The sequence below is a fragment of the Chenopodium album genome, chromosome 22, assembly GCF_948465745.1.
Source record: "Chenopodium album chromosome 22, dcCheAlbu1.1, whole genome shotgun sequence".
Lineage (NCBI taxonomy): Eukaryota > Viridiplantae > Streptophyta > Magnoliopsida > Caryophyllales > Amaranthaceae > Chenopodium > Chenopodium album.
The window spans coordinates 31,693,381-31,705,821 of NC_137855.1; the positions used below are offsets into that span (position 1 = coordinate 31,693,381).

The following is a 12,441-nucleotide window of genomic DNA, read 5'->3' on the forward strand; positions in this document are numbered from 1 at the left end:
CTGCAACATTGTTTTAAAATTATCAAAATAAATTATTTATTCACTTTGTGTTTCTCTAAACTCAAAAGAAAGAGAAAAAAAAAAGAGAGAGAGAGAGAAAGTGATAATCATTTTAATATCTAAGTTTTGTTTAAGCTTTACTTTAATCAATTTATGATGTAATAAAAGCTATGAATTGAAGTAATTGCTTGAATGTGAATGTAACGGTCACGTTGTCACAAGTCATTACCATATGGCTGTCTCAATTACGACACTTTTGTAAATATGGGGGAGTCCTCACTTGAACTTTATCATAAACAAAAATCGTTTATTTAGTACGGAGTACTATTTTAATCTGTATTTAAATTAATTAACTATCTCAATTAACATGATACTATTGTAAATAAATCAACATTTGTGGATCTTAGGATCTACATTCAATTTGATAAAAGTTGTTGACATAAATATCACTAGATAAACATTGTTTTATTCGAACACCCAACCGTTTATAAGAAAGATAGTTACTTAATCATCTAAGCCAATCATAAACTATGTTATATAAAAATGAAAATAAATGTATGTAATTGATACTCACAAGGTCTAATTAAAGTAACAACCGGTGCAACGTCCGGACCACACACTAGTTTTCTCTTTAAATATCAGCCTTATTTAAAATTTACCTGTAAACGGTAATCAAAACCCCCAATCATCCATTACATTCCTCCAAACCTTTCCTGAAAAAAACTGCTCTCTATTCTTTCTCTCTCCTCTTTTCACACTCTCATTCTCTGTTTCTCATCTTCTCTGTTCCTCACCTTCTCTGTTTCTTCTCCCTCATAAATCTTCATTTCAATGGTTACTTTGTAAACTAAATTCAATTATTAAAATGGTGCCTTCATTTTCTACTTCTTTAATTTTCTTCCTTTTCTTCAATTTCTTCGTAATTTTTGGAATCAACGCTCAACTTATCCCTCCAAATGAAGGTAACACTATAATTTTACATATTTATACTGCGTATCATGCGAATTTCCAGTTTATTATGTAAATATAGTTGTTTTTTTTTTTTTTTTTTTCGGGAAAATGATTTGTGAATGTTTCGTCAATTATTGATTCATTTTTCGACTTATTTACATCATTAATTGATTATTTGTTTTATTTTTTATTTTGTTCTTTTTGTTTTTAATTACAGTAATATTGAGTAGACTGGGCCATTTATGTCGTTTTTTTATTATTTGGTTGTACCACATTCGCATAATCTCATTTTAACTGCTGACAATTGACACCCATGAAAAGTATTTCCTTCATTCCTTTATTATATGTCTATTTCTCATTTTGCACGGGAATTATGAAAGTTAAAGATTCCTTAAAACTAAAAATTGGGATTATAAATATTGAGAATTGATGTAAAGTACAAAAAAAAAAAGAAAAAAAAAAATGACGACAATTCATCAAAACAAGAATAATATTAGCAAAAAGTACAACCTATAAATAGAAACAGACACTTAATTTTGGTCACCCTAAAAAGAAATGCAGGCATGTAATAAAGGGACGGAGGGAGTAGATCTTTTTGGATTTTCCCAACAATTCTATTGTTAGAATTTCTAAATTAATTTTTGTTACAGTATTAATCACATCTTATTATATGAGTTATGAATGTAACGTGAATAATTCTATTGAACTTACACTTAAATAATAATGTTATGGGTTGGTTCCACTTGGTTTAGTACCTCGGGTTTGGTGATTGATACATCGGGCACAAACGGCCGATTTTTATTATTTGTAACTTTTTTGAGATATTATTTGTATTAAAAGGTAGTATACACTTCCTTCGTTTCTATTTCAGTGACGCGTTTGATTTAGTCACATATATTAAGGAGGGAAGAGATAGTGAGAGAGAATGAAAAAGCAAGTGGGATACCTTGTAAATGCAAGGTAAAAAATTTATTCAAAAGAAAACGTGTCAACTAAAAAAAGTTCCTAAAAGAAATATGTGTCAACTAAAAAGAAACGAAGTAGTATATTTTACTAGTAAGTACTTTAGTATTAAGAGAAATACATAAAATAGGTGATCAAATTGCGTCTATATCTTTTTGTAATTATTTTTACATGGACCAAAAATTGTTGTGTCATCACAATCGTTCTTTCAAAAAAAGGGAATGAATGAAATAAAAGTAGAGGAAGATTCTTTTGACTCATTTGTCGACTCTTTCACAAGATAGAAAAGCTAGTTAAGTAAGTCGACGTTGTAGACGGCTAAAAATTCAATTCTAATGTCCTTTAATTGTAATTCGTACCAATCTTGATAACAATTTTGGTACGACATTTAACATAGATAGTGACTTCAAACAATAATTACTTTTTACAAAGTACATATTATTTTCTCGACTATCAATTTGTTTTTGCTTTTTTTTTTTTAATGTTACGTTGTTACGTAAAATAAGCTTCCTCATAAAACAAATTTGAACCTATTATGTGTACGGGAATTGATTGAGTAATACTCCCTTTATTTCATATTGCAAAGTATATTTAAATTTTATCACGGGAATTTAGGAGGTTGTAAATTGTTTGATTGAGTAATACTTCCTTCGTCTCATTATACTGTTTGAGATCCAATTTTGTGATTAATCTCTATGGTTCTCTATAGACATACTCGTATTGAAATTAGTAGTTATATTGTATGGAGTATAAAATCATTTCATATAATATTTTGAGAATAAATTGCTTTATTGTTAGCTTTAATTAAAGTTTAGGGACTTTGGACAAGTCAATGCAAATTTGAGCTTTTTTAGATTACAAAGACAGCTTACTATTACACCTACACCGTCGCAAACCGTGTGCATTAAAAGTTTTTACTCCTGGTTTAGTACATACTTTGAATATGTTGAATATTGTGGGGTATTGTATGAATGCAAGTAGTGAAAATACTTGCTAAGACATATCACAACATGACAATAACATGGCATCCTAATTTTTGATAAATTTTATCCTTTCGACCTTCTATTGTATAATCTAGTCATAGCATATATGAATATATTTATGGAAATAAAATTAAAGAATATGTATGTTGTCCAAAATTCTAAATGACTGAACAATTCGTTGACAGTATGAGCAATAACTTTAGAGTTTAGAGTATCTATTTCATGCATCAATAACTTAATTACATTAATTTGAGTAACTTGATTTACAAAAACATCTCCCGACAATAGGCTAGGGAGGATGACATAATTAGTAGAAATTAGGAAACAAATTTGTATCATATTACTTATTACATAAGAATATATCAACAATGAAAGAGGGGGCAATTAATTATTTGATGGTTATATTATTATTAGCCTTCTGCCCGTGTAGTGCAATCTCAAAGGGAGGGAGTATTGCCAAACTCGAACAATGAGATTTTTCTTAGGGAAACTTGATTGTATGATTTGGAATGTTACTTTGTATAGTTGTATTTGTTATATTTGGCATGTAATATTGGAGATTTATTATTTAATATATCTTGCTTATGTAATGTGATAATGAGTTTTGGAATGTAAAAAACAATTAGGTTCGGGCTTTGATGTTAAAATTCATATGTTAGACACCAATCCTTATAGAATAGAGATTTATTCTATAATGATGTCTAGTAAGTTTGGGAAAATAGTTATAGTTTTTGTTGTGCTAGAAAAAATCACTAATTGATATGGAGTCTTAAAAAAGAGTTGCTGCAATATTAACGGTTTTAGTAAAATTGCTACATAATTTAGATAAGTGCATGGTTTAGTGGTTGGCGGTTGCTTTGGTGGGGCTAACATGGAAGTTTAGGGGACGAGTTGTCATTGAGTTGATTTTGGAGAAAGGTGGATGATGGACTGATTTGGTGAGGCTAATGTGGAGGTTTAGGGGACGAGTTTTCATTGAGTTGAATTCGGAGAAAGGTGGATGATGGACTAGGGCTGTGGTGGAAATTGGAATATAAATGACTACACCATAAAAAAGTACAGGTTAGTACTTTGGATGATTTTTAATCCCATACAATCATATTTGATACTAAAATTTGTTAAACATATTGTCTCCTTGCTCTTCAGTGTCAAGAGTAACATATTTCTAATACTTCGTATAAGTTACCCTCTAATATAGAAGCTAGGCTTAGACAAAACAATTAAATCAGAAATGTGATGTGAAGTTCATGTTAAAATCATCCTTCAACTAGATTTACCTTAATTTTGCGGATGAAGGGAAAAACTTGTACAAGGAAAAGACTATCAATTTTTACAGACTGTGACAATTAAACTACCAGTAGTTTTTTTCTTTTATGAAGTCAAATTTTCACATATGGTTTTTAGTTTTGTAAACTTTTAATTACCAGATCTGTTAATCGAAGTTTAATTTTTTCATGAAAGCTCTGAAGTTGTTTGTATCCCTTTGGATTAGGGCTTTGGTTTTGTTGTTGTTTGACTGTTTCACTTGTGGGTTGGCAGTGAAAGCCCTGCAAATAATATCAGACAAATTAGAGATCCAGTCAATTCCTGCAGTACAGACATATTGGAAGGTCACTGACAAATCCTGCAATGATGGAGGTCGAAGCTTCAATAGAAATCTTGGCGTCAAAATTTTTACCAACGTTACTTGTGATTGTACATTTAACAGTGGCACTGTTTGCCATGTCACGAATATGTATGTTCTTCATTTACATCTTATTTGTCTCCATTTTCAGATTAGTTTATCTATAGCCTCTTCCTTCATTATCATATATGCATTTTATATGTTACTTTTCGTATTTATAATAGACTTGTCTTCAATGTACATTATTTTAGGAGATGATGATATGCTGTAAGGAGCACTTCCTAGTTCATAACTTGGGTTGATTGGGTTGGTAGATCATATTGTATTTCAGTCCTTGATAAATTTGGGTCAAACTTTGGAAACTTGTGAGAGGATGGATGGGGTATTGAATGGCTCCTTTTTGGTTTCCACTTCGTATTAGATCTCTAAATTTGCCATTGAAATGTATATACAAAGTACAGGATTTCAAACACTACCTTTTAGAATTATGGTTTTAAAAGTCACCGTGTTTAAGGAATTCTTTGCTTATACTGCCAATGCCAAATTTTTAGCTCTTTAAGGTGGGTAATATATTAGTTTCTTACAATATAATTTGATTCAAGTCTAAGAATACACACATCTGAACTGCAAATTTGACTTGAAATTGTTTTTATTTTTTGAAACCGGGCTTGAAATTGTTAAATGGAGCATGGAGGTTGTGAAATGTGCTGTTGAATTGTTAGATCCTTTGTTTCATTATATAGTTAACTCCACTCAAAGCATCCTCAAAGATTAGTGGTGTCATCGAATATAGTTAATCTGAACTGCTCTTTATTAAACATGAGAAATATTGTTTTTATTGGCCAAAATGCTAATTTGACGCCATACTGCTCCTAATTAAACAGTGACAAAATCAAAGCTGTCCCACTATCCATTTTTCTGTTGTCTACAATTGCATGGGCTGTATGTTTTACTGGCTATGCTTTTATGGTGAATACATGTGCATTGGTTTGGCCTTTTGATTCTGTGTTGTAATGAGATTTTTTTTTCTTCTTTTTGCAGCCAATTGAAGGGTCTGAATCTTACTGGATACTTGCCTGAAGAATTTGGGAACCTTACTCAGCTGCAAGAAATGTAAGTAGGATGCTCTTTTGCAGTGAAAAGTAGCTAAATTATCTGTTCTTTTATGACTCTCTTCATTTATATTTGATGCTTTAATTATCAATATTTAGCATTGAAGATCCTGATGAGTTAAGCATTAATGCAGTGATCTTTCTAGAAACTATGTTCATGGAACGATCCCTAAAACTCTATCGAAGATTCCACTTGTTACTTTGTAAGTATGACACATTCTAACTATATTGAATTTGCCTGGTGTTTTTTGTAACAAATTTGTAACTGTTTGTGCTCAGTCTCTATTGTTTAAAGACAACCACCATAAGAATATACTGTTCATGGTTGTATCTGAATTCTTTTTGCTTTGCAGATCACTTGTGGTGAACCGGATGACTGGTCCCATTCCGAAAGAAATTGGTCAAATTTCAACCCTGGAGGAGTTGTAAATATTTTTAACTGACTGTTCCTATGCCGTTGATGTTGGCTATCAATAGTCCTGATTTGATCCTTTATCTGTTTTTACATGGATTTACTCAGAATGTTGGAAGATAACCGACTAGGAGGTCCATTGCCTAAGAGCCTTGGAAATTTGAAAAGCTTGAGAAGAATGTGAGTTCATTTTCTTCAAAGCATTTTAGTCATTGGAATGTTTTTTTTACTAGAAATGAACCCATATCATATTTAACTTGGTTGGTTATGTGCAAAATGTTACTCCCTCTGTTTTTAAATACTTGCTCCATTTCTCCATGCACGGAGTCTTAGGAGAAACTGGAGAAAGTAATAAAATTTTGAGGTAGTGAGGTTGGTGGAAGAATTAAAAATTGTAAAAAACCAAAAGTAGTTGAGAGAATTGAAGGAGAGAGAATATGGAATTAATATTGTTGGGTCCACTTGGTAAGAGAAATTAATTAAATATTGTAAAAGCTTTTCAAATAAGGAAATGAAGCACCTATTTTAAAACGGCCGGAAAAAGAAACAGGATCAAGTATTTAAAAACAGAGGGAGTACATTTTATTAATTACGAGTAGTATTGAATTTTACTTGTCTTCAATCTATGATTTTAAGCTGCTAGTGTTGAAGTTCCTTTGTTCTCCACTTCTGTGATCTCCCTCGTTGAAGAAAGAATAGAGTATATACCACCTTATAAGCTAGAGGAGTACCACCAATAGGTTTTAGTTTGGAAACTCCTTTGGGTTTATAAATGAATCAAACTCTCCTCATATTTTTTTTAGCATGTTGTATTCGTGATATTAGATTTTTATAGTTTGATATTTGTATCACTGTTTACTTAGCGCATTTAACACACCTTTTCTTTTCTGTAGGGTGCTTGCTGCAAATTTTTTTAATGGAACAATTCCCGAAACATTTGTCAATTTGAAGAACCTCACTGAATTGTATGTTCCAACTCCATATGTGAAGTTTAATCAAGCTACACTTCTGTTTGCTAAACTATTACTGTGTTCTACTTGCAGAAGACTTAGTGGGAATTTGATCACTGGGAAGATACCTGATTTTCTTGGTACTTTAACCAACCTTAACACATTGTGAGTGTACTAGTTTTGATTTAACCACATTATATCTGGTAGAAATATTATTTCCTGGCCACAACCAATATTCAGCTTGTATATCTTATTTAATGTAGTGTTTTATAAATCTTACAGTGATATTCAGGGAACGTCTTTGGAGGGGTCGATTCCGTCTACCTTTTCCAGTTTGAAAAATTTGACAATTTTGTGAGTGGCCTATTACTTCAAGTGTGCATGATAGGCTCACATGGCTAACTTTGGTTGAAGAAACTGTCAATTCAGTCTATTGTATATATAAAGAAAATATATACTAGTGTATAAATTAGGCCACTAATTAGTGAAGTTGGAAACAGCATACCAAGCATTAGTTTTTGATAAATCTTTGATTGTTTTCTAATTTTCAGGAGAATTTCTGATCTAAATGCAAGAAGTATCACTTTCCCAAACCTGACAAATATGGAAAATTTACAGTATCTGTGAGTTATTTTGTATATTTTATTTTATTTTATTGTTTCAGCAGAATTTGGCATTTTTTTAGATGTTAATTTACTGATTCTTTTATTAAATTGTGTACAGGGTACTCCGAAACTGCTCAATTACTGGTCCAATCCCCGATTTCATTGGAAACTTACCAAATTTGAAACTTCTGTGAGTTCTCGCATCTATCTGCCATAATTTAGAGCTTACAACTTGTACAAAGAACACTGCGTTGTAAATTGTAAAGTGTGTGGCCTATAGGTATTATATATAATGATTGAAATGTAATTGTATCTTATTTGTAGAGACCTGAGCTACAACCAGTTGAGTGGTCAAATTCCCGAATCAATGCAGAATTTACAAAAACTTGGATATCTGTAAGTCAAAATACATTCATTTTGGATCATCCATTTTAACTACTACATTAGGTTGAGCTTCAAATCATATTTTCGACGTAGGTTCCTTACAAACAACTCATTTTCTGGACCGTTGCCAGTTTGGATATTGTATAGCAGGCACAACTAGTAAGGTTTTTTGGTTTTTGATTTTTAAAATTTTTCTGTTGTCTTTCCTCTTTTATAGCTTATTGTTTATAGCAGTGCTTTTTTCTGAAAATCTTAAATCTTCTAATTCCAATCTTATTGTTGCAGCGATGTGTCTTATAACAATTTCACTGGTTCATCTCCAGCTAGTTGTCAGCAGTCAAATGTGTAAGATCATCTGCAATACTTTGCTGCCTTTTCTATTAAGCTTTTTGCCTAACTATATGATCCCATTTTTTATTAATCAATTATGAAACAGGAATCTTGTCGCCAGCTATTCGTCTGCAAAGACCAACAAGTAAGCTCTGTTTACTATTGATTCTTCATATATTGAACCTTAAAAAGTCATCAATGCTCACATAAATTTGAGTCATTATGAAAGTACATTGTGATTTTGCAGAGTAAGTTGGTGCTTGAGGAGGGACCTTCCTTGCTCCAATAAGCCCCAATGTAAGAATCTACTAGATTTTTGTAGATTGTAACTGTAAACGCGATCTTTTTGACATGAATATTCTATATCTTGCTATTAGTTTACCCTAGTATTTCTTACTATTATCATAAAAAAACTAGAAAGAAGAACAATTTATTCTAGCGAGTGCTCTCATGTTTCTACAGATTATTCTATGTCTATCAATTGTGGTGGAAACAAGATGAGTTTCCGAGGGAATGAATACAACGAGGACAGTACTCTTGGAGGCCCTTCCACTTTCTTCGCAAGTGGAGAAAAGTGGGCTTATAGTAGCACAGGATCTTTTCTTTACGATGACCGAGCCAGCTTCTTGGCAATGGAAACATCCAACCCTAATGTGACGGGTATTTATCAAACAGCTCGTCTGGCACCTATATCACTTAAATATTATGGCCTTTGCTTGATACCAGGAAGTTACAATGTGAAGCTTCACTTTGCCGAGATAATGTTTGCTGATGACCGAACTTTTGACAACGTTGGCAGGCGCTTCTTTGATGTAGCAATACAGGTGATTCAACAAAATTTCCTATCCTCCTCCCCCCCCCCCCCCCCCCCCAAAATTATATATATATATATATGTACTTCATATTTAGTATAAGTTTGTCTTCTTGTTTATATTGGTTTGACAGGGGAATATAAAGCTGAAAGACTTCAATATCGAGGCTGAAGCTGGAGGGGCTGGAAAGGAGATAACCAAGGCCTTTGATGTCTTTGTCAATGGGACCACCCTTGAGATCTTCTTATACTGGTCTGGAAGAGGAACAACAGGGTCTCCTAACAGAGGTGTATATGGACCTCTTATATCTGGGATTACAGTGACGCCCAGTGAGTCAACGTCGTATTACTAAGCACTGTTTTATCGTACTTCATTTGTGTGGCTTAAATTATCTGTAAATTTGAACGTATCACTTTATTTGTAGATTTCAAAGTCAAAAAAGGATTGTCTGTTGGAGCCATTGTTGGAATTGTGCTTGCTTCATGTGCCATTTTTTTATCTATCCTGGTAATTCTATGGATGAAGGGTTGCTTTGGTGGAAAAAGCCAGGAAAATGAAGGTAATCATGTGTTTTATTCTGCTCTAAATTGGCCATTTACTTGTGATGGCAGTATTGAACATCGGGACTATAAACTTATTATAAATTTGTTGTAATTTCCTTCGAAAAAAATAAATTGTTGTTGTAATTTTTATAAAGATTTTACCACTTATTTTACAGCTTAATGATAATAAAGTTTGGAATGTATTACCACTAATTGGGTATGTCTTATCTAATGTACATATGGCAGAACTCCGAAGGCTAGGTACGGGATATTTTACTTTGAGGCAGATTAAAGCAGCTACCAATGACTTTGATCTCAGAAACAAAATTGGTGAAGGAGGTTTTGGGCCTGTATTCAAGGTAATTATGGTTCATAGTTTTCTTACCTTTGTTTTGTGTTTAAAGAAACAGACGCATGTAACAAGCATGTCTTGGCATTCATTCTTAATTTTTACTATTGAGATTTTCTAATATTAATTTTGTTTTTGTTAGGGTGTACTACCAGATGGTAAAGTGATTGCCGTCAAGCAGCTTTCTTCCAAATCAAAGCAAGGAAATCGCGAATTTGTCAATGAGATAGGCATGATCTCTGCTTTACAACACCCAAATTTAGTGAAGCTTTATGGGTGTTGTATTGAAGGAAAAGAGCTATTGCTTGTATATGAATACATGGAAAACAACTCCCTTGCCCGTGCACTGTTTGGCAAGTGCCTTTTTTAGCATCTTGTATTAAGTTGCTTCTTTTACTAGAAAGCTTGATTTCTATCCAATCTATGCCCTTTTTAAATTTTATTGCCAACTTTCTAGGTAAAGAGAATCAGAAGTTGCACTTGGACTGGCAAACAAGAATGAGGATATGCTTGGGAATCACAAGAGGATTAGCATACCTTCATGAGGAGTCAAGACTCAAGATTGTTCACCGGGACATTAAGGCAACAAATGTGTTGCTTGATAAGGCCTTGAACGCTAAAATTTCAGACTTTGGTCTGGCTAAACTTGATGAAGATGAGAATACGCATATTAGCACTAGAATTGCTGGAACAATGTGAGTCAAATACTTCTTCTTAACAAAAGAAACATTAGGTTTCATATGTAGGATCTGGACCTAATATTATTATTTTCCATATATCTAGAACCATGAAGAAGTTACTTTCACGAACAAGTTTACAAAAATGGAAGAGAAATGATATCCTATTTTGATGTATACTGCCTTTCTCAAATGCACAAATAGAGTAACACCACACCACTAAAAGTCCTTTGCTTGAAAAAAAAAAAATGGAAATTTAGCATTCCCATTTTCCTTCGTTTGGTTTTACCTTTCTTGGGTTGAAAATTGTTTTTAGGTGGAAACAGATTTTACAGAAATAAGTATTCATCTCAATTTTATGTACCATCCTTGCTTCCCATATCCATTCTTTCTTTCTTACTCCAATTTTTCTAGCATGAAACCATACCAGAGTTAAGCTGTTTTGATGTTTAGCGTCTGCTACAATTTTTTTTCCAATGAAATGTTTGTTTAAACTGCTTTCCTTTAAACCAAACATACCTTACTGTAACCGTACTAAATACCTTAATTTATCTTAGTGGTATAGCCTATAGAGAATTAAGAAACAGTGGAATTGTAGATAGAATTCAAATCAAATGATTTTATATCTTTTTTTTACTCTGTATAATAACATTAATTATCAGTGAGTCTGTTCATTTTCATACTGCAACTCTGTGTATTGTTAAAAAAAAACTATATATTGTTGATTTTGAAGCATAATGTTCTGCAAGAAGGTTATAAAGTTTTTTTTTATCATGCAGTTTAAAATTTTAATACTTTGTAATAATTTTTTTGCGAATCAATTCTTATCTTTCATACTTTCTTCAGAGGTTATATGGCCCCTGAATACGCAATGAGAGGCTATCTCACAGATAAGGCAGATGTGTACAGTTTCGGGGTTGTCACACTTGAAATTGTGAGTGGAACTAGCAACACAAGTTATAGGCCGAAGGAAGAGTTTGTTTATCTTCTTGACTGGGTAATAAACAGCTTCTATGTACAATCTACTTTTCATGTCTAATTATATGTTATGTAAAGATTTTTAGTGTATTTCTACTTTAGGCTATTCTTTTAACTTGTTATCCATCTGGGATTTTGAAGGCCTATGTTTTACAAGAGCAAGGAAACCTCTTGGAGCTTGTGGATCCAACTCTAGGCTCGAGTTACTCCAAAGATGAAGCATTGAGATTGCTGAACATAGCTCTTCTGTGTACCAATCCATCTCCTAGTCTTAGACCCTCAATGTCTTCAGTTGCAAGTATGATTGAAGGCCAAATCCCTGTCCAAGCACCAATTGTCAAACGTACAGGGACGAATGATGAATTAAGGTTTAAGGCTTTGGAGAGACTGTCACAAGACAGTCAAACTCATGTTTCAGGGAGCTCGATGTTTAGCCAAGTGCAGAGCATGTCCATAGATGGGCCATGGACGGATACTTCGATTTCTATGCAAAGCAAGGAGATTAGTGAAAAATCACCCTCAAGATCAAGGTTGCTTCCTGATGATGTAAAGCCAGAGTAACATGACCAATTGTTAGTATAAACCCTAATTTGCTAGTGTCAAGGTTAAGTAGTTAATGTCGTTACTAGAGTTTTTATTACATAAAACAAGGAAATTATCTGTGCTATTATTTACCAAGAAATAAAAAACAGCTACAATAAGTAGCAATCCCTATTATACAGCTATTGTATAATTATGAATTTCAATCTATAAAAATTATCCAATTAAG

At 32.7% G+C, this 12,441-nt stretch overlaps 1 protein-coding gene across 2 annotated transcripts; it reads left to right on the forward strand.

Moving 5' to 3' along the window:
* Positions 1–657: 657 nt before the first annotated feature.
* On the forward strand, positions 658–12,342 carry LOC145605269 (putative LRR receptor-like serine/threonine-protein kinase At1g53440). Of its 2 annotated transcripts, XM_081661317.1 has the most exons (24): positions 658–962; positions 4,437–4,632; positions 5,563–5,634; positions 5,768–5,836; positions 5,987–6,058; positions 6,154–6,225; positions 6,939–7,010; positions 7,089–7,160; positions 7,278–7,349; positions 7,547–7,618; positions 7,719–7,790; positions 7,925–7,996; positions 8,078–8,143; positions 8,270–8,329; positions 8,421–8,459; positions 8,562–8,611; positions 8,777–9,138; positions 9,260–9,455; positions 9,551–9,685; positions 9,915–10,027; positions 10,160–10,370; positions 10,475–10,712; positions 11,541–11,691; positions 11,814–12,342. In XM_081661317.1, exons 1-24 carry the CDS (start codon positions 866–868, stop codon positions 12,231–12,233), a joined length of 3,051 nt encoding a protein of 1,016 aa, XP_081517443.1. In that variant the 5' UTR covers positions 658–865; the 3' UTR covers positions 12,234–12,342. The 2 variants fall into 2 exon arrangements, with proteins under 2 accessions (XP_081517443.1, XP_081517444.1); XM_081661318.1 differs by lacking the exons at positions 658–962; positions 4,437–4,632; positions 5,563–5,634 and having other exon boundaries at positions 5,987–6,033.
* Positions 12,343–12,441: the final 99 nt, after the last annotated feature.

What these genes read in the sequence shown, in the direction of transcription:
- LOC145605269 (XM_081661317.1), top strand. Translation starts at nt 866, where the DNA reads ATGGTGCCTTCATTTTCTACTTCTTTAATTTTCTTCCTTTTCTTCAAT. An exon ending in TTAACCAACCTTAACACATT is followed by an intron (nt 7,161 to 7,277) that starts GTGAGTGTACTA and finishes TAAATCTTACAG; the next exon opens with TGATATTCAGGGAACGTCTT. An exon ending in TTGAAAAATTTGACAATTTT is followed by an intron (nt 7,350 to 7,546) that starts GTGAGTGGCCTA and finishes TCTAATTTTCAG; the next exon opens with GAGAATTTCTGATCTAAATG.